Source organism: Cottoperca gobio, chromosome 6 (genome assembly GCF_900634415.1).
Source record: "Cottoperca gobio chromosome 6, fCotGob3.1, whole genome shotgun sequence".
Classification (NCBI taxonomy): domain Eukaryota; kingdom Metazoa; phylum Chordata; class Actinopteri; order Perciformes; family Bovichtidae; genus Cottoperca; species Cottoperca gobio.
Genome location: NC_041360.1, coordinates 19,582,134 through 19,603,229, shown reverse-complemented (window position 1 = coordinate 19,603,229; position 21,096 = coordinate 19,582,134). Strand labels below are relative to the sequence as shown.

At 40.4% G+C, this 21,096-nt stretch overlaps 3 protein-coding genes across 3 annotated transcripts; 1 reads left to right on the top strand and 2 right to left on the bottom strand.

Moving 5' to 3' along the window:
- Nucleotides 1–681: 681 nt before the first annotated feature.
- On the bottom strand, nucleotides 682–2,834 carry parietopsin. The gene is made up of 4 exons (XM_029434469.1): nucleotides 2,113–2,834; nucleotides 1,363–1,691; nucleotides 987–1,232; nucleotides 682–842 (listed from the first exon to the last, which is right to left on the bottom strand). The coding sequence occupies exons 1-4, from the start codon at nucleotides 2,462–2,464 to the stop codon at nucleotides 687–689; spliced, it is 1,083 nt and encodes a 360-aa protein (XP_029290329.1). The 5' UTR covers nucleotides 2,465–2,834; the 3' UTR covers nucleotides 682–686.
- An 86-nt stretch (nucleotides 2,835–2,920) lies between these two features.
- On the bottom strand, nucleotides 2,921–10,259 carry nt5dc3 (5'-nucleotidase domain containing 3). The gene is made up of 14 exons (XM_029434467.1): nucleotides 9,838–10,259; nucleotides 8,835–9,019; nucleotides 8,636–8,710; nucleotides 8,480–8,535; nucleotides 8,141–8,231; nucleotides 7,915–8,052; nucleotides 6,947–7,007; nucleotides 6,678–6,780; nucleotides 6,320–6,421; nucleotides 6,066–6,147; nucleotides 5,887–5,973; nucleotides 4,594–4,734; nucleotides 4,438–4,502; nucleotides 2,921–4,348 (listed from the first exon to the last, which is right to left on the bottom strand). The coding sequence occupies exons 1-14, from the start codon at nucleotides 10,121–10,123 to the stop codon at nucleotides 4,096–4,098; spliced, it is 1,725 nt and encodes a 574-aa protein (XP_029290327.1). The 5' UTR covers nucleotides 10,124–10,259; the 3' UTR covers nucleotides 2,921–4,095.
- Nucleotides 10,260–11,767: 1,508 nt separating this feature from the next.
- hsp90b1 (heat shock protein 90, beta (grp94), member 1) lies at nucleotides 11,768–18,675 on the top strand. Its single transcript, XM_029433659.1, has 18 exons — nucleotides 11,768–11,816; nucleotides 12,314–12,416; nucleotides 12,771–12,912; nucleotides 13,614–13,730; nucleotides 13,834–14,165; nucleotides 14,400–14,511; nucleotides 14,642–14,770; nucleotides 15,182–15,298; nucleotides 15,388–15,525; nucleotides 15,636–15,713; nucleotides 15,817–15,882; nucleotides 16,155–16,424; nucleotides 16,590–16,835; nucleotides 16,955–17,091; nucleotides 17,205–17,283; nucleotides 17,424–17,579; nucleotides 17,838–17,933; nucleotides 18,047–18,675. The coding sequence occupies exons 1-18, from the start codon at nucleotides 11,768–11,770 to the stop codon at nucleotides 18,071–18,073; spliced, it is 2,394 nt and encodes a 797-aa protein (XP_029289519.1). The 3' UTR covers nucleotides 18,074–18,675.
- Nucleotides 18,676–21,096: the final 2,421 nt, after the last annotated feature.

Here is a 21,096-nt window from a genome sequence, read left to right as displayed (position 1 = left end):
ATGCCACACAGAAAACATTTCCCCAATCCCCCAAAAGTGTGAAACAACTAACTGACTTTCAGAAAGGAGTATTCTTTCACACAACATGAAAAAGGTCATTTTATTTATGAACAAAAACTCAGGAGTCAAAGATTTCAATTCCTCACAGTCTCTCTCTGCAATCTGGCTGTCTTTGACTGTCCTGTATTCTTGTTAAAAATGAATATCCTGAATCTCCTTTCTTTTTGGCTAGTTTCTCACATGCATACAGTACACACCTGCAAACATCGATATGAAAAAGGTAACTGTTTATTGACCTAAACAAATCACAGGAATATAACCGTATTACTGAATACTGGGATGGACATTAACTACAGGAACACCTTGCCATATAATGCAATTCAATAAAATGCCAAAACAAACTAGTTTTCAGATGAATCAACTAATCACTTTTTATATTCTTAACAAGTGAACAAAATAAGCACTTTTTTGGAAAGGATTGGATTGCATTACTGTGTTTCATAAGGTTTTCCTCCTCAATATCAGCTACCATCTATCTCTGAGCTGATTTTGACCTCACTGGGCTGCAGTGAAGACCTCTCTGAGAAGCATGGGCCTGTGGAAGAGCAGGTCTGCATCCTTCATGAGGCACCAATAAACACTGACAACCATGGCAGCTTCTGGGGTTTTTTTTTTGCTGGAGACGGTCACAGAGGCAACACCCTGCTGTGCGACTTGACGTTAGTGCTTAAGAAAGTCAGCCGGCTCCTACTGTTCAAGGAGCGCATGTTGATGCTGACAGTAGTGGGTGCGTGGGGAATGTAGCGGCCGCACGACAACACTTCCAGAGCGGCTTCACGAAACTGATGGGCATAAAAACACATTCAGGAAATATATGAGCGTCAATTTCACATGAAATCAAAATCTATTTTTTCTGGTTCATATCTTTGTGTGCATTCAGCCTTTGCATCTCAATTCCACAGCAGACACACACGGTAGCTGCTTACCTGCTTGTTGGAAAGGAAGTAGATGATGGGGTTATACACAGGGCTGGTCTTGGCAAAGTACATGGGCATGGTGGCGACCAGTGGAGGGATGTAGAGCTCTGGATCCACAACTACCACCACTGACAACGCCGTGTAGGGAAGCCAGCAAACAAAAAAAGCTATGATCATGGACAGGACCATACTGATGGCATGATCATTCTCCTTCTGGCTGGAACGCCCCCCCTGGAGCTCCACGCTCCGGTTCAGCTACGAGTAGAAAGGAAATTTGACTCCCATTAAAGGCAAACAGCTTGTTTTAGTCTGTAGATGGTAACTAACTCTAGTTCTAATGGTGTAACATGTTTATGAATATATAGAAAAGCCATTATGAGCCCACCTTATTCATGGATTTGAGCACTTTGGAGTAGCAGTAGATGATGACCATGACAGGCACAATGAAGCAGAGGAGTGTGTAGAGGATGAGGTAGCTGTAGTTGCTCCACGATCTCTCCTCCCAGGCCAGAGAGCAGGACGTCTGGACTCCCTCAGGTCCGTAGGAGCTCCAGCCCAATAACGGAGCCACGGCCCAAAACAAGCAGTAGATCCAGACAAGAAGCAGCCCAATGATGCTCCTCCGCATGCTCAGCTTTAGACCAGCTCGCGGCTTACACACCACGATGTAACGCTCATAGGCAAGCAGGGTCAGAGTGCAGAGAGACACCAGACCTAGGAAAGAATACAATAAAATAAACTTAGCTCAAGGTCCACTTACTAACTTCTTCTGGAGATGTAACTACATCTAATTGTGGCTCTGAGAAGACTGTGTCATGCTGTTGAAAACTCTGGAAAAAGCTACTAAGTGTAGTTTGAATGACACATTATTCAAGAAAGGAGCACGGCATTTGCAAGATCTCATAACAGCAGATACATTTTCAAAAAGCATCAAGCAGAGGCCAACATTATACATATGTTTGTGAAGCAACAATACATTCTGTGATTAAGTGCAGTGAAAGAATAAGATCGATATGTTAGCCTTACAATTGTGTTTATTGTGTTTCACAATGACAGACCTCCAGGCACAGAGAAAACCAAATTGCTCACAAAAAAGTCCAAACAAAACAAACTGCTCTGTCACAACTCCACTTACCAAAATAATTGACTGCAAATCCTTGAAACACGCAGGCTGCATGGCCGATAAAGAAAGAGCCATGGTAGTTGGTGATGGTGACGACCAGGGAGCCGCACAGGCCTATCATGAGGTCAGACACCGCGAGGCTGAGGATGAAAACGTTCATAGGCTGGAGGAGAGACGGATTCCTCAGCATCACGGTTATGACGAGACTATTGTTAAAAACTGTGAACACTGTGTTGATGAACATGAGGAAAGAAAGTATACTGTAGCCCACCCGAGGGAAGACGGTGGACGTAACAGTCACCACCTCGGTGTGGATGGATGGAGGATGTGTGCCGGAGCTCAGCGGCGTGCTGTTGCTGTCCATGGTGCCTAAATGAAGTCCAGCTTTGGTGGAACAACTGTGAGGCCAGAGAGTGAATCCGCAGGACACAGCGTCGTTGATCTTATCATTTTTTTATCCCTGATAAACCACTCGGCTTTGCTTATTGTCAAAGATCTCGGATTGTGCACCTGTCTGATGGAAAAAGCCCCAAATGCAATATGGGAAATTGGTCCGTAACACGATTTGAAATGGATTAATCCCAATAAACCCACTGCTATAATGGTAATTGGAAAGTTGAAGGATATTAAGCAGGGATGAATTAGTCCAGAAAATTAATTTTCAAATTATGAAATATTTCTTCCCTTTGATGTTAATAGAAAAGGAAAAAAAGAGCACAGCATGCAAATGGATTACACATTCAATATACACACACCTGCTAATTACTTCTAATTACATAGCAATTATCCAACCATAGTCCATTTGCCTTAATTCATGAAATAAGGATCATTAAGTCATTTTTATTTTTAATAAATAGTGAAATAAAAATACATTTCATTACCACAGACAGACAAATAACCCATGAGGTCTTGTGGCTACTGGTTAAATAATATTACATTGAATTCTTATAACACTTTTCGAGAACTCAAAGTCGCTTTACAATAATATAAGGGCGAGGGCTCAAACAAAGACGATCAACGGATCAACATAGCTCTATGTGGAGGGAGGTCCATAGCCTGGGGGCTTCCACAGAGAAGGCTCTGTCCCCAAAGCTGCGCAGGTTGTCAATAAAATATCAAATATCAAATATGAAATTCTCCAGCGTTCATTCCAGAACGTGTGAAAACATTTCACACATTTTCTGTGTGTCACAGCCATGAAACTCAATGATAACAGATAAAATAGCAACACTTGTGCTAAATATAGCAACAATGCTATTTCTTCCTGACAAATATGAACATTTCTCAGCACGTGCTAAAATGAGACATACAGGCTGTTAAAGATCTAAACATAAATGTGCAGCTTAAAAGGAAATAAACAAGCTTGACTACCATAGTTTACAAAAATATACACATTGCCGTAATGTGTAAAAGAGATAAAGGCAACAGAGTGTGTCGTGTACATGTCACTTCTGAGTATTTTCATTACACCGACAGTCTCCTGTAGTTTTACAGATGCACAGGACAGAAAGAGCAGAGGTAATCTTTAGACACGGGTGTACAAGTCATACTACTGAGCTCCACGACAGACATGATGTGTGACTGCCCCCTATTGTTTACACTCTGTAAATATACCATTTTACTCTCAGACACACAAATAAACACAAATCACACACACACCCACACACACAAACCTAAAACAATCAGTGCGTTCGTATTAAATTCTGTTTGATAAAAATACACTACATGTTGTCCGTGTTGTTAATGAAAATGTAAAACTGCTCATTCTGTAATGTGTCTATTTTTTTTTTAAAGCACTATATCCATTGGTCCTCCTGAATCCTTTGAGAGGAAGTACGTAACTAACTAGTTTAAACCTTAATAAACAGCAACGTGATTGTTACCAATTTCACATATCTTAAAATTTGGCATGCATCTCAAAACTCTAAACATGTTTGTTTTTTTAATTAGGTCAGCAATGGAGAAGACCCTAGTGTGTATTTCTGAACTCTCTCTCTAATCAGACTCTGTGGTCTGTGAGGAGACGCTAATACCAGAAGGACTGTGTTCGGGCCAGAAGGGGGACTCGTGCTGCAGGGGAGTACGGCGAGGGAAAAAGGTGTGCTTGAAGTCGTAGTTGAGCAGGCAGCTGATGGAGGGCATGTAGATGTCGGCGAAACGCGAGAGTCGGCGTGAGAAGTAGGTGGGGTTGTGGTATGTCCGGAAGAGACTCCCGAACTGAGCGTTGAAGATGTCCTTCGTCTGTGACCTGCCATGAAAACACATTCATACCATCAAGGTTGGCTCAGTTCCACAAGATCTCAATAAATGGTCAAAGCTGCTCATGATCTCCGTTACCTCATGGCTTCTCTCTCTCTGATCCACTCCTTGACGAGAGCTTGAGATGCTGGATCCCTGTGCACCTGTTCGGGAGCAGCGCACGGAAGTTTAGCACACACATTTGGGGATAAAGGCAAAAAGGCAAAGACAGATGTTTTTATAAAGTCTCCTGACCTGCATCTGTTCGATAAGTCCAGTCAGTGCCTGTAACCAGGCCATCATGTGCACGTACTGCTCCGTGTTCATGATCTTGATCTCCTTCCTTAGCTCAGGGATGATGGCGCCCGTCCTCCAGCCATGTTTTAGCGTCAGATCCTGCGAAACAAAGGACGAGAATTGTCAGTCACTTAGGAATTCACCCTGTTTGTGATAGTATCCGAGTCATGTGTTTACATGCAGGAATCCAGCAATAACTAATGAAAGGGAGTGCTATAAACAACACATCATACAGTGCAGCAGCTCACGTTTATGATTAACTGTTGAGACAACTATGACATAAACCTTGTCATAAACCAGCCATGTAGCACGCACACTACTGTTAATCTGTACAATCACAATAGGCCTAGGGTTGCATTCTCAGATGTACTTATTATTATTAATTATTATTATTATTGTTATTAATAATAATAATAAGACATTATATTTATAGAGCCCTTTCATTGTACTCAAAGATACTTTACATTTACATGTTGAAACGATCATATACAACAACACACACAAACAAAATAGACAAAATGCTCATGGCCCAATACACAACGTTGCACAAATAAGATTTGTTGTCCAAATAGGTTGCTAGTTATGCGCCTAAAGCTCAAGTAAAGACTCATTAGGCGATCAGTGCAAACAGCACTGATGTTTTCTTCTGTGTACTTGGATTCTTTAATAAATAACATACTGCACCATCCCTCCCTCCCCTGGAACTCCATAGCAACACAGGGATGCTTCGCTCTGTGTCCAACTGCAGTAACGATCTCCTCGATCTCCATCTATCCGACACGTCTGCAAGCTTGCGTTAAGCACAAGTGCCATGTTCCATCTTTCTCAACAAGCAGCTGCCTGCCAGAGATGCCAAAAATGTATTATGTAATGTACTATGCATATATATATATATACATATACACACACACACACACTGGCACTCATTAAAATGCCTGTCAACCAAACCCAATGCAGTGGTACAGTAACTGTGGTGCATAAAGTTTCTCAACCCAGTTATTTTAGTATCGTTGTTCCGTTTCAAACATACGCTCAGTGTCTCGTTATGTGCTTCGTCTAACAGAACGTTAAGGTTTAGACTGCTGCATATAAAGATTAACTCAGCATCAGGCCTTTAAACACTTATCTTAAATGGAGCATGGTCCAAGCGGGGTTCCTCTCTTTGTTCATAATATCGTAATCTTTCATTAGACAGTGTTTTGTGTAGTTATAATGAGCCCTTTGTTGTAAATGTGTCGAGATGCTGCTTACTGCCAAGTCACTGTAGATGTGATCACCAAAGTAGAGCACTTTGGATCCTCTCCAGCCGGTGAGTCTCAGGAACTCATAAAGGTTTCCCTACAGTGATCAAACACACACGTTAAGAAATGCAACCATGTATTTTAAAAGGTGTATTCAGGAATACATCGTTAAACTGGCATGAATGGCACCTGTTTGTAAATATTCCCTTTTTCCAACTTGTGAATCCTGTCCCACAGCAAAGCACCTTTGTCCGTCACTCGTCTGAAAGGTCTTGCGGAAAAAATACAGAAAGACAAATGTTACCCAATGTTGTTGTGCATATTCTGTGTACATGTAGTGAACACGGTCTACTGGTAACTTCTGACCCAGTGAGGCCCCTAGTGGGGTAAAAGAGGCACAGCATGGACATAGTACGAGCCGCAGAGGAAACACACACACTTACTTTCTCCTGTCATTGAAGAAACCTGGTTTGTCAGCCTGAACGATCACAACATCAAACAGGTCCTGCCAGTCCTTCCCGACTATGTAGTTCATCCCTCGGTCCCTGAGAAAGAGTCAAGAAAGCGCTTTGTCAGCAACATCTATAAAGCTCATCACGAGGGTACTTTGACAAACATGTTGTCTTCAAAAGAGGCTCATAGTCAAACACTTACAATGAATTACAAACACTTGCAGATGAAAGCACCGGTTGCCTATCTATAAGAGTTGAGTGGCACTAATTAAATCTAAGTACACCGATACAAGACATTTTTAATTAATCACAGCAACAACCACTCGCGCTCTGTTTTGCTCACACTTACACAAAGTCAAATGGGCTGTTGGTAATGAGGAACATCTTTTTCCCATGCTCTGACAGCTTCTTCAGCACAGCGTAGCTTTGCTCACCATAGCAAATGTATTTCCCTGGGAAAAGAGAAAGCAGAGAGAGGGTGGGGGTGGGTGATGCTGAAATCATTTGCAGAGACTAAACTCGCACGTCACAGCCTCATTATTTCTCTATTAATTGTTCCTGACTTGGCAACAACTCAGCTCAAACAAAGTAAAATGGCGTAAAATCAATGAACATTACCAATATCCGCCTCCACGGCTCGGTACATAATGCCCTTGACGTGAACATCTCTAATGGCTTCCTGCGAAGAGGAACAAGAAAACCCAGGAAGTCATGACTTCATGTTACAGCGTTAGCATTCAGCTCCAGTAGCGACACTTTGCTCTGTATATAGAGGGCCGACTTGGAAGCACAAAGAAAGTGTGTCTCTGAATACAAATGAAATATGAAGAAAGCAGACAATAGAGTTTAGTTGCTTTGGTGACAGAGTGAGAAAGTTTCCACCACATTTTCAAAAGTGTAATTGCTTTTGAAACAGTGAAGGAGTAAATAGACTCTCCCTTTCGAAGTTGCACATTTAAGGGCAAATTAAAAAGAAGTTCATGACATGAAAAGAGTATTTGATGTGCGCAAAATTCAAAAAGGAAAAGTAAGCAAAAAAACAGGGTTAATGCTGAATAATAAATCAGGTTTGGCAGGGGAGGGGGAGGGGGGAGGGATTAAGCAGGGTGTCCTTGAAAAGATATGAGAAGCACTCGAGGAACTGAGAGTTTGTGAGGGCTTTTAATGACAGCGATCTGTCAAAAAACGCTGCAGTGTCACACAGAATAGACACGACCAGCATGACAGCTCCCCCAAAGGGAGAACGCAGTGCTGGTTTCTCCCCCCTCTCCCTCTGAAGTAACAGAGCCACCAGAGAACAGACGCAGATGGCTGGAGGCGGGCTTGCTCGACTAAAATTAGACACCGGTTTTCAGAGCTAAAATTAAGATGAAATTGAATGGCTGGAGTATCACAGCCCACTGCAAACATGTAAACATTAACGTTTATGTAAATGTTGAAGGATGTAACGTCTTTACACGCATTGACCCCTGGGAGATGCAATAACTGGGGAAAGGAGAGTGCCACTGAAATTATTGCAAATATTGTTTGCCGAGTTTCCAAAGATATTGATCAAAGACGGTAGATTATAGCTAAGATAAGTTCACCTTTACGTCCTTGTAGAGATGCACGGGCTCATAGTCGATATTGTGCCTCATGAAGAAGTCATTGACACAGGACAGGAGGGTCATCTCAGGCAGGGAGAATATGTCCATGAACTGTTTCATGGTTTGGCCATGGGAACTCTGCAGAACAGTGATTAACATCATTATATTCTGTTTATGTTTCTGTAGCATCTAGCGTGTCATAGATAAGAGAGGAAATGATGATCACCTTGCCATAGAAGTCGCTCATGATCTCGAGAGGTACATGACAACCTTCATACATGGCAATTACTTCCTCATCAGGAACTGGATCAAGACCCCTGTAGAAGAAACACAAAAGATCAAAAGCTTCATCTGTAACATGTGCAACCTCCTAAAAGTGATGATAAACCACAGAGAAGCTGTAAGATGTGAAGTCTGAAGTGTTGAATGATTGCCTTTAACTGTCTAAACCTGTAGCCTGATGAGAAAAGCACATTATACTCACAGTGTTGTGTGAATTCTACATTTCTCAGTGTATTATTTATTACCAATGACCCTGATGTGAGAAGTGACACAGTGCAGATACCTGTATACAGTTCCCAACTGGATGTAGTGAAAAGCATCGATCTTCATCAGCAGTCCCTGTTTCCACAAAAACAATCATGAATAAACACTGAGTCTACAGTACAACGCTTGTAAAGAATACATAATTGTCAGTTTGGATTAGATAAGACCTTCTCACCTTCTGCACATCATAGTGAAGTCCTCTTACAGCAAAATTGGGAATGTACTCATAATTTCGCAGACCCTCTGGATACTAAAACAAAAATCATGATTTTCAATCACAACAAAACACAATTAGATGTACTGTAGGTAAAAACCGGATTATAAAGTATATAGCATCTCTACTGTAAATGTTTTGGGGGGTTTAAAAACCTCACCCTGTGGTTTGTGATGAGAATGTCCCGTGCTATGTTGAAGATGAGCGTGTGGAGGTTCCTGGAGTAGAACGCCAGCGTGTAGTCATAGTCGAAGCCGTATACCTCTGTGTCTCGTAGGCTCATCTCATTGTTGGCAAAAATGGTGTCGGGGTTGACTGCGTTGCGTAAAATGGCTGGGATCAAATCTAAGAGGAGAGAAACACGTGAGGTTGTTCTGCAGTTTCCTTCCATTTGGGAATATTATATACATCTGTCTTGAAGGTGGTGGATAAATGCTTTTTATTCGATGTTTGAATGGAGCCAGTACATACCAATATGGACTAACTGCATGTTAGATTCCTGCTGACTTCTGCTACTTCATTCGCAGTACCACTACTTTCTGGTAAATATATGTATTCATGGCGTATACTTATGATGTTCAGTGACTTTCTACTATCCATTAAACAGCTGATAGGTTATCAGATCCATTCATAATTTATGCATAATCCAGGAAAGCATTCAATATTATAGAGCTAACTTTAAAATACTGGTATAGTGTTCTCTTTCTCTAGCATTAAAATATTGACATATTCTCTCAGGCATTTTACCACTACTGGAAGCCAAAAGTAGATCAAATGTTAGGCATGACAACAATTCAAATAATCATAGTATGTCAGTAACTTCGACTTTTTTTGGAAACAAATTTAAAAGTATCATTTTGAGTACTTGTATATAATATTTCTGTATATATATATATATATATATATATATATATATATATATATATATATATATATATATATATATATAAATAGCATTCATGGTGTAGTTATCGTAAGCATTGCGCATGTGCAGGACGAGTATATTGTTTGAAAAGCTGCAAATGTGAGTCTGTAGAACTGCTTGGTGCATTAGTCTGCTGGAAACAGTAGTCATAACAGGGTAATAAGACAACAGCAGTGTTGTATCTGCTGCAGAGCTGTAGCTGCTTGAATGAATGCTGCTGGTTTATTAATGTCCATACCTTCAGTCTGCCTTTTGGTCTCATTGTAAACAGACCTCATCATCTCTGTCATGTCCTGTCCGTCTGAAGAGCTGCTACAAACAGATGCTGCGTAGTTTTCGGTTCTGGGTTGGAGTGACAGTAGTTGACCGACTCCATGGGCTACCGCACCGAAATTCCGTTTCCATAAGCGAGATGTGAGGGGCCGGTGGTGTAAACTCTTTAACACATTACAGAAGATGAACGCCCTCTGCAAACAATCCTTTTGCTTCAGAAGAGACGACAGGGGTAAAGACAAGGGCGCCATAACTGTTTTCTTTGGGATGGCAGCCCGCGTGTAGGTCGCGGTGGACTCTCAGACAAGTACATACAGTTGACGAGCTCTTCTGTAAATACCGAAAGTCTCGCTGGATGTTTGCGATTTACGTCACTTCCGCGTATGGTAACGTCCCAGCCCATCAGCGAATCAAAGGCTGGTGCGTCTGGAGTTCAGTCTGATAGTGACGACCAAACAGCTGCGATATGTTAGAAGTTACATGTATTAATTATGCATAACCAGAGAAATAACGCATTGTTTTTAAGACTTATTGTAAAGTACAGACCTGCAGGGTTTTCTCTTTCTCTAGCATTAAACAATGGAGAACAAAATACGGCAACTCCTTAAAATAAATTCACTTTTTGACATTTTTGAACCTTCATTTGTGACTGTTTTATATTTTAGTTTTATATTTGAATCATTTTTTATTTATCTATCAAATTATCTCCCCTAAATGCAAAATTCCTTTAAAAATCTGTATTTTTTAACATCTTATTATCCTTCTTTATCCATCAAATAATTTCCCCTAATTGTGAAATTTTATTATTTTATAATGGTATTGCCTATGTTTCTCTATAGTAACAGTAAGTATATCTTATTGTTGTTGTTGTTTTGTTTTTGTTTGTTTTTGTAATTGACTTGATGTTATTCTATAAGAGGCATGCCTCTTAATGATCTCTCGAGTATAAATAGGTTTAATTAATTAATTAATTAATTCGATTTTTTACTCACACACCACACCCATACCTGTAACTACACTATAACGGCTCAAAGGACACCTGTAGTATGCTCACACAACCATTTACAAACCCACCAGACAGGCTGAGCAAGCAGTATAATAATGTGCACATTTGTATGATAATGTTACACACTATTTATCCTTAAACGATTCGTGATTCCAGTATGACACAATCTCAGTTTTTCACAAATTGTTTAGACCGTGTTTTTCCATCATCTGCATTTTCAACTCACTATCTGAACAGCTACACGTTGTGGACAGAGATCAGTGGTGCAGGTAAGGTGTACTCATCATTCATTGAGTGTGTTTCCACAGCAGGATATCTAAGACACAATGCATTCACACGTGTATATGAAAGGGAATGCAGATAGTCTAAATACTATACCATATAGGCTACACATACATAGATAAACATTACATAATTTTAGACTAACATAGACTGAAGCAGACACGGTTTCGCTTCACAGTCAGTGCCAATAGACCATAAACAAAATTCAATGTCATCCAGCTTCAATGTCACATTGCATAATAAAAATCAAAGTTTAACTAACGTGCTGATAGAGATTTGTTTTCCCATATTGAGAGATAAATTTAAGGAAGTGATGTGCTGATTATTCATTCTTGGCCAATGGTGTCTGGCCACGATTTTCGGGTCTTGACTTATGTTGACGAATCCGATTGGACAACATGTACCAGAGACTCTGCTGTGATTGGTCGAAGGTTGTGCGTGGGGCGCTGCCATTGGTCTGTTGTCACGGGTTTAATAGAGTGGGTTCTTTTGGTGGGAGAGGTAGCTTGTCAGTCTCTCTTGTTAAGGCAGTGCTGCGTGCACTTATCTCCCGGCTTTTGTTTCAGGAGCTGAAGATACACATCGTTAAATCAAGCAGTACGTCAAAATGAAACAAGTTTGGGCGATAGGTCTTCTTTTTGCACTCTTTGCCTTTGGTGAGTAGAGGAAATATTTTTCTATTTTGTCTCACTTTTTTATTACCCAAAATGTGTAGCTAACATTAGCCAGTAAGCTAGCGTTAACTTGCGTTTGTGCTCATTCGTGACTTCATACATTTGTAGTTATCAGGCTTCACTTAGACAGCATGGTTAACTTTGCTTCTACATATTTCTTGGAAGCAACGTTAATGTCCGCTAATCTTGCCTTTTCTATAAGTTTCTAGTAGAAACACCTTCAAACGTTATGTTAAAGCTGTTTGATGCAAGCTAACATCCCTATTAAAACCGTTGCTATGGTATAACGTTACACCATATTCTGGCTAAGAAAAACACACCCTACTTAACATTACACTTATTTGGTGATTTCGACCACGTCTGTGCAGAGCTCACAGTTTAATTTGTAATGATATTTAAATGCTGAATATTTCTCCAGACACACCTGCGGTAATTAGGAAGTAACGCTTTTAATCCAACACCTTTTTGTTTTTTGGCAGCTGCTGTGAAGGCAGAGGATGAACTTGACGTCGATGGGATGGTAGAAGAGGACTTTGGTAAAAGCAGAGATGCTTCCAGAACAGATGACGAGGTGGTGCAGAGGTAGGTGTCAATTTGAATATCTTTTCAGAATATGCCTGATGAGTGAACTGTGTCCCTACCATCAGGAAAGGTCGACTAAACCTAGAGTTAACAGCACAAGGTCAACATGACCAATCTTGTGCACACAAACTCTCATGTCAACCCTTGAATTGTAGTGGTGGCCAATCTTTGCAATGATTACTGCACATCCCTCATTAAGACTATGGATTCTTGTGGCTTTAACTTAGATGCTGATCCCTAGAGGGGAAAACAGATTTGCCTTTTTTTTTTTTTTTTTTTTTCTGTTTGCAGCTATGATTTGTTATTGTGCATGTCCCTGAACTCACCTGTGTTTGTGCATCTGTCTATCCCCAGAGAGGAGGAGGCTATACAGCTGGATGGATTGAATGCAGCTCAGATCAAGGAACTCAGAGAAAAGTCTGAAAAACATGTCTTTCAGGCTGAAGTCAACAGAATGATGAAGCTGATTATCAACTCCCTGTACAAGAACAAGGAGGTGAGCAGGCACCTTGATATACAATTGACAGTTTTGCAAGAAGATTTCTGTGGTAGAAGTGTTAATTCACCAATAAGTTTATTACTGTCCCCCTCATGTTGGTACATGGGGTAGGCATACTATTGAGAGCCTCAATATGCAGGGTTACTGCAGATCCTTAAAGTGTTGAATTTATTGAGCATATCTATCGTTCCAAGGTCTTAAAAAGGCTAAAACATGGAAAGTAGGACTTTATTATTATTTTTAAAAGAATCTGACCTTGTAATTTCAAAATTATTTGTTGCATCTATTTTCTAAAAATAATTTTGCAAATGTCTCTCACTTTATCATCTCGCAGATCCAGATAGCAGAACATTTGCATGTTCACTTTCATTCCACGCCGCATTAAAGTCTGAAACTACCACCTTCAATAATAATTGGAAGTTGAATTCTCTGACCGTGTCGGTCAAAACTGAACTTTATTATCTTTTTATAAAGGTAGAATATATGGCCAAGCTTTTGTATTGGCTTGCATTATATTTTACAGATGTACGTAGTAAAGTGGTCACTGAGTGTGTAGAGACGGCTATAGTTCTAAACCATGTACAACAAACTCATCCTAGTAGTCCAACTAATCGTCATCGGCCGATGCCTGTTCAGTGTGTTGTAACAATTTTCAGGAAAGGCTGAACTAATGATCAAATATCTTTTGTTTGTTTCAGATCTTCCTTAGGGAGCTGATTTCCAATGCCTCAGATGCTCTGGATAAGATCCGCTTGTTGTCTCTGACCAATGAGAATGCAATGGCTGCCAATGAGGAGCTGACCATCAAAATCAAAGTATGCACAAGAAAGTCTTACATTGATCATGTCTCTTGTCTTTATTGGTAATAATAATAGTTATTGTTCTGTCTGTAACTTAACTGTATTGATCTGTCTTTAGTCTGATAAGGAGAAGAACATGCTCCACATCACTGACACTGGTATTGGAATGACCAAAGATGATCTAATAAAGAACTTGGGCACCATCGCAAAGTCTGGCACCAGCGAGTTCCTCAACCAGATGACGGAGATGCAGTCTGAGGATCAGTCCACTTCAGAGCTGATTGGCCAGTTCGGCGTGGGTTTCTACTCTGCCTTCCTCATCGCCGACAAGGTCATCGTGACGTCCAAACACAACAATGACACCCAGCACATCTGGGAATCTGACTCTAATCAGTTCTCTGTCATTGAGGATCCACGTGGGGACACACTGGGCCGAGGATCCACCGTCACGTGGGTTTACATTTAGTTTTTATTCATCCTGAAATCACCTATAGCAATTTTTCCTTCAGCGTTATGATCAACTGCTGTTAGCATATTGCTCTTCACACCTCTCATTCTGTCCTAGAATACTGTAACACTTACTCAGTTGGACCTTGATTGCTGTTTTTCTGTTGCAACTCGACCCTCAAATTAGTATTGTATTGCCTTTGAAATTAAATCCTCCCCATTTTTCTCTAACCACAGACTGGTCCTGAAAGAGGAGGCCTCAGACTATCTGGAGCTGGAGACCATCAAGAACCTTGTCAAGAAATACTCTCAGTTCATCAACTTCCCCATCTACGTTTGGGCCAGCAAGGTGATTATTTGAGACACCTCCTCCCACACTTTGGCTCAGATTTGATCCAAGCAGTTATAGTATGAAACTGGCAAAATGTCAAAAACTAAGAAAATGGCCGTTACATAATTTCTTCCCTTCAACATGCCAGACTGAGACAGTTGAGGAGCCTATCGAGGAAGATGCTGAAGCAGCAGAGGAACCAGAGAAAGAGGCTGCTGAAGAAGAGGCCGAGGTAGAGGAAGAGGAGGAGGACAAAGAGAAGCCTAAGACAAAGAAGGTAAGAAGTTCATTTTCGGGTTGGACGATATTGACAAAATTTGTATTGTTATACTATTAAATGTATCTTTTTAATAATTTAGTGTTTTCCCTAGAATAAACGTAATTTTAAGAAATAATTTTGTTACAGTGCATAAAAGACAAAATAAACTATAGATACAAATATGATAAAATAACCAACAAAGAATAAACTCTTATTCAGCTGTAAGAGAGCAACTTTACACATTTCTTACAACATTTGAACTATGATATATATATCCTGATGTTTCTTTTATATTATATGAAGGGGCAGTAACATGTTTGATTATGCCTTAGCCCAAGTTGATCATTAGTTTTAATATCTGAATAATTCGGTCTGATGGTTGAAGTAATACTTTTGGACCAATTTTGAAACTGTCTAATGGTGTCGTAGGTTGAGAAGACGGTGTGGGACTGGGAGCTGATGAATGATATCAAGCCCATCTGGCAGAGACCAGCTAAGGAGGTCGAGGAGGAGGAGTACAAAGCTTTCTACAAGACCTTCTCTAAGGTAGGCGCTTTGTCAAACAGCCATGTTGATTGTGTGCTCAACATGTTTTACATTTTATTAATTGAAACCGTCTTTCACGCTTATAACAGGACACCGAAGACCCTCTGGCCCACATCCACTTCACAGCTGAGGGTGAAGTTACCTTCAGGTCCATTCTGTTTGTGCCTACTGCAGCCCCACGCGGCCTGTTTGACGAGTATGGCTCCAAGAAGAACGACTACATCAAGGTATTTTCCTCAAGCGGTATTCTGTATCCTTTTAATAAAGGGAATGTATTTATAGAGTTGTCTTCAGGAATTCCCTCGCTTCGGTTTCTGAATGTCTGCTTCTGTCACAGCTGTTTGTGAGGAGAGTTTTCATCACGGACGACTTCAACGACATGATGCCCAAGTACCTGAACTTCGTCAAGGGAGTGGTGAGTGATTTGTGATGCAGACACCTTCATGTGCTTATATGAACCGTTTGGTATTTGCTTAGATGGCATCTGCACTGTGGTTAATGTAAATATATTTGACTAGGTTGACTCTGATGACCTTCCACTGAATGTGTCGAGAGAGACTCTGCAGCAGCACAAACTGCTCAAGGTGAGTTCTTATCTGTATCTTTAGTGTTAACATTTAATGAATCATTTACTCTATAATGTATGTGGTCTTTACTGACTGGTCTATGAAGGCTTTTTTTTTATGATTAATTTCCCTTTTTTTAATTAGATGCAATTAGATAATTGATGAGCACATTTCAAAACGAAAGTCGGGAAGAGAGTAAAATAAAGTTATAAAATAGAGGGTTAGGAATATCAAACTAAATGTAAAGGGAAAGTAACAGAAGGTGTAATGCTCATCTTCTCCCTGTTCAGGTTATCCGCAAAAAGCTGGTGCGTAAGTCTTTGGACATGATCAAGAAGATCGCAGAGGAGCACTACAACGAGAAGTTCTGGAAGGAGTTTGGAACCAACATCAAGCTGGGTGTCATTGAGGATCACTCCAACAGGACCCGTCTGGCCAAGCTGCTGCGCTTCCAGACCTCCAACAGTGACACAGACGTGGCCAGCCTGGAGCAGTACGTGGAGCGCATGAAGGAGAAGCAGGACAAAATCTACTTCATGGCGGGTACCAGCAGGAAGGAGGTGCGTGGATTTATTCGTATTGTTGGGTCAAGTTAAAATGCTCAGTTATGTTAAGGGGCAGGGTAAACCGGTGCGTACAATGTATGCTGAAATAAAATAACTTCAGATAAACTAAGTCTTTCAGGTAATATTAATTAATCATAACCTGGCACTGATCATCTGCAGGCTGAGGCTTCTCCCTTCGTGGAGAGTCTGCTGAAGAAGGGCTACGAGGTGATCTACCTGACGGAGCCTGTGGATGAGTACTGCATCCAAGCACTGCCCGAGTATGACGGAAAACGCTTCCAGAACGTCGCAAAGGAGGGCGTCAAATTTGACGAGAGTGACAAGACCAAGGAGAAGAGGGAGGCCCTGGAGAAGGAGTATGAACCTCTCACCACTTGGCTGAAGGAAACTGCTCTGAAGGACAAGGTAGAGAATAATTTTTGTAATATTCATGACGTGGGGAAATGAACACCAGCCACAGAGGCGACTAAAATGTGTCTATTCCATCGGTCGCATTATTTAATACAATGCTGTCTTTCCCACAGATTGAGAAGGCCGTCATCTCTCAGAGGCTCACTAACTCACCCTGCGCTTTGGTTGCCAGTCAGTACGGCTGGTCAGGAAACATGGAGAGGATCATGAAGGCACAGGCTTACCAGACAGGAAAAGACATTTCCACTAAGTGAGTAAACATCCTGCGCTTTTCAGCAATGTTAATGCTCATTATCACGGTTGGAAAATGTGAACTTAACTAAGCTTTAAATGGTAAATCCCCTCTTCTCTCTCTTCCTCCAGCTATTATGCCAGTCAGAAGAAAACATTAGAAATCAACCCCAAACATCCCCTTGTCAAGCAGATGCTTAACCGAGTCAATGTAAGTCAGACATTGCAATTTCTAGAGATGCACAGATTGCTATTTTGAGTAGTGAGAGTTGCCGACACAAATTCTGCGTCTCTCTAACGCCTGATGTCCACACAGGCAGCAAAAAACTGAACTGTTTATTATTCCTTCAGGAGGGCGGCGAGGACCAGACTGCCTCAGATCTGGCTGTGGTTCTGTTTGAGACGGCCACGCTGCGCTCAGGCTACCAACTGGCTGACACCAAGGCTTATGGGGAAAGGATAGAGCGCATGCTCCGACTCAGCATGAATGTACCCCTGGACGAACAGGCAAGTCGATCCCAGCGTTTGAAAGTTTTGTGCATGTGTGAAGTCACATTTCCTCTTCCACAGCCAGTGAACACGGGTCTCAGCTCTGACTTGATTTAAACCGTGTTCTTTCTGCATTGGAAAAGTTACTCTTTTGTCTTTTGTAAACATTTTAAGCGGCTCTACCCCCTTCAGGTTTCAGTCGGATCATTTAAAGTCAGCTCAGAGGACTGAAGATTGTGGGGCTGTTATGCTAAACATGATGTGACTATTCTACAGATTGAAGAAGAGCCGGAGGAGGAGCCAGAAGAGCCAGCAGAGAACGACTCTGAAGATAAAGAGGAAGTTATGGATGACGAAGATGATGATGAAACGGTGAGAGCACTTCCCATGCTGTGGCATCTGAAGGACGTACAGTAAAGAACGGATGCAGAGTATGTTTCTCTTCTGACTGTTTCTTCATAACTTTTAATTTTGTTCTGTTGCAGATAACATCGGACAAAGACGAACTGTGAAGCACTTAATGTAACAACTGAGCTGGAAATGGATTTGATTCTTGTTCCAGCGCCACCGTGGTCGACATTGTCCTGGGTGGGGTCCCTGGGTTGGGGTTTTCTAAGGAGAGCATTGTTTTTTTTGTTTTTTTTTATTACATTCCTCATGACTGTAAATTTGTTAATATTTAACTGACCTGTTTATGGAAAAGAAACGATCCTGTCTCTTGATCGAATAAATGTTTCCTGGGAAAAGGACATGAAGCTTCTGTTTTGTGATGTTAAAAATACAAAGTAACTGAAAGGAAGTTGCTTTGACTTAAGGTTGTCAATGAGATGGGCTGCTTCCACCCCGCACTTAAAAAACCCATTTTGTGGATGACGGTGACGGATGGGGGTCGTGTGTAAAATAACAAATGACAAGGAAAGTCACGTAATGGAAAAGGCTTTTAGCCAACTGTCTGTCCATCATCAAAAAAATACAGAAGCTTAACGGAGAAAGAAGCAGATCAAATCATCAACGGTGAAAACCTTGAATCAACCCGATGATCATATTTCAGATGATTTCATGACTTGAGGAATAATGGGGAGATAAACTTTATTAATAAACAGAACATTCTGGACATTGATCATCGCTCTATCTTCTTCTTGCTTTTCTGTTTCCCAGCATTGCAAATTCAAGGAAGAGTACATAATATCTTTGATAAAATCTAAGTAATCATCTGGGTACAGCTGATCCCATGTGGTTTCCTTACAGCACGTCCAGAGGGCGAGATCATAGCGGTAAGGCTTGATATACTTTACAGCAGAGGGTGTCTACTCTGTCTTCCTTACACAGTTCTACTGAGCTTGATGCAGTTCAGTCTACTTTCATTTCTACAAGGTGAACTAAATCAACAAAGAGGCAGTATGTCCTGGTAAGAGTCTCAATGGCTGAAGGAAATGTTGGGTGCTATAATTTTACCATTATTGCGGTTTGTCAGTCACAAGGGTGTTTTAATACACATTTGATTTAAGGACGGTCTGCGAGCAGCACTGGTCATCGCAGAGAACACATCTCAGTAGTGACTTCTAACAATCACTTACTGAGAGTAGAAACTGATCACAGACCAGACGAGGGAAAGAGTGAGGCTGCATACAATCCAAAAATCTGGTTTTATAGAAGAAATTTAAAGCTAGTTAATGCATCAAATGAAATGCAATACTTCAATCAATTTGACATCTAAAGCAGGCCAGAGAACTAAATAAGTTAATTTCATCTCAACCTCATAAGCATATTGTCCTTTTTATTTTGTCATGACTTCAGGGAAAACTGCATATTTCTTATCAGTGTGTGTGTGTGTGGTTTGGTAACAACTCTGAAATCTGATAAAAGCAAATCCTACATCTCAATATCTGGTAACAACTTGAAAGCCATAAACAAACCTTAGCAGCGCTCAGGTTTATCAGGGTTTACAAATCCTACCAAGCAGCAATGAGAAACCCAAAATAATATAAGCTTTATTTGTATAGCACCTTTCATACAAGAATTGCATAAAAAACAATTAGTACAAGATTAGACACGAGCATTTACAGTACAATAATCAGTGTTGATGTAAATTAGTCTGAAGTAGCATTATAAAAATAGCAGATAAAATAGAATTAAAATATGGAAATCATGCCTAGTTTCCCGTATCTGTGCCGTACTTAACGACCCTACTGCTGGGAAATCACATTCATCACACCATTCTTGTAAATGTTTTAAACTGTCAGAGCCATATTTTGAAGGCATGAGATCAACAATGCGCCCTGTGGCCCTTCAACTGGTTTACTCCCTTCGGTTAAAGCCAGTTTTTCTCCAATACACATTTATCAGAGAAACTTCCTCTTGTTCCCCGTGGTAAAACAGTCTGTTTGATCTCACACTTTTCAACAATACACACTCTGAAAATCATCTGTTATCTTTACACATTCAATGTTAAACCAGGCATGGCAAACATTTATGAAATCATTTAAATTAGTTTAAAGTGGCACCATTAAAAGGCTAAGATAAAAATATATAAAATATCACTATTAAAAGGCTAAAGTAAAGAGATATAAAATATCACTATTAAAAGGCTAAAGTAAAGAGATATAAAATATCACCATTAAAAGGCTAAAGTAAAGAGATATAAAATATCACTATTAAAAGGCTAAAGTAAAGAGATATAAAATATCACTATTAAAAGGCTAAAGTAACGATATAAAATATCACTATTAAAAGGCTAAAGTAAAGAGATATAAAATATCACTATTAAAAGGCTAAAGTAAAGAGATATAAAATATCACTATTAAAAGGCTAAAGTAAAGAGATATAAAATATCACTATTAAAAGGCTAAAGTAAAGAGATATGTTTTTAGCTTACTTTTGAAGATACTGAGAGCTTGCCTCCCTAATGTCTGCAGGTAAAGTGTTTCATAGTTTTGGTGCATAATTGATAACGGCTGCATCCCCGATTTTCTTTTGGATGTTTCTGGGAACATTTAATAAACCAGTAGTGGATGATCGTAATGTTCTTGGGGGCACATAGTTGATTAGAGAGTTGGCAGTGTAACTTGGTGCCCGTTTAGGGCTTTGTATACAAGAAGGAGGACCTTAAAGTAAATTCTAAAAGTTACTGGAAGCCAGTGTAGAGCGGCTAACACTGGACTGATGTGGTCTCTCCTCTTGGTTCTAGTCAGCAGCCTCGCTGCAGCGTTTTGGATGAGCTGAAGTCTCTCCGTTGTTTTGCTGGGAGGCCGGTAAAGAGTGCATTACAGTAATCGAGTCGGCTTGAGATAAAAGCATGGATTAGTTTTTCAGCATCCTTTTGATTTATAAATTGTCTGATTTTAGCTATATTTCTAAGATGGAAGAATGATGTTTTTACCTTGTTTATGTGGGATTTAAAGCTTAGATCTGAGTCTATGATAACACCAAGACGGAGTAAGTTTCCCCATGTTATTCAGCATCATCTCTCTTTTTGTTACAGGACCTACTAGTAAGATTTTAGTGTTGTTCTCATTTAATTTTAAGAAATTATTGC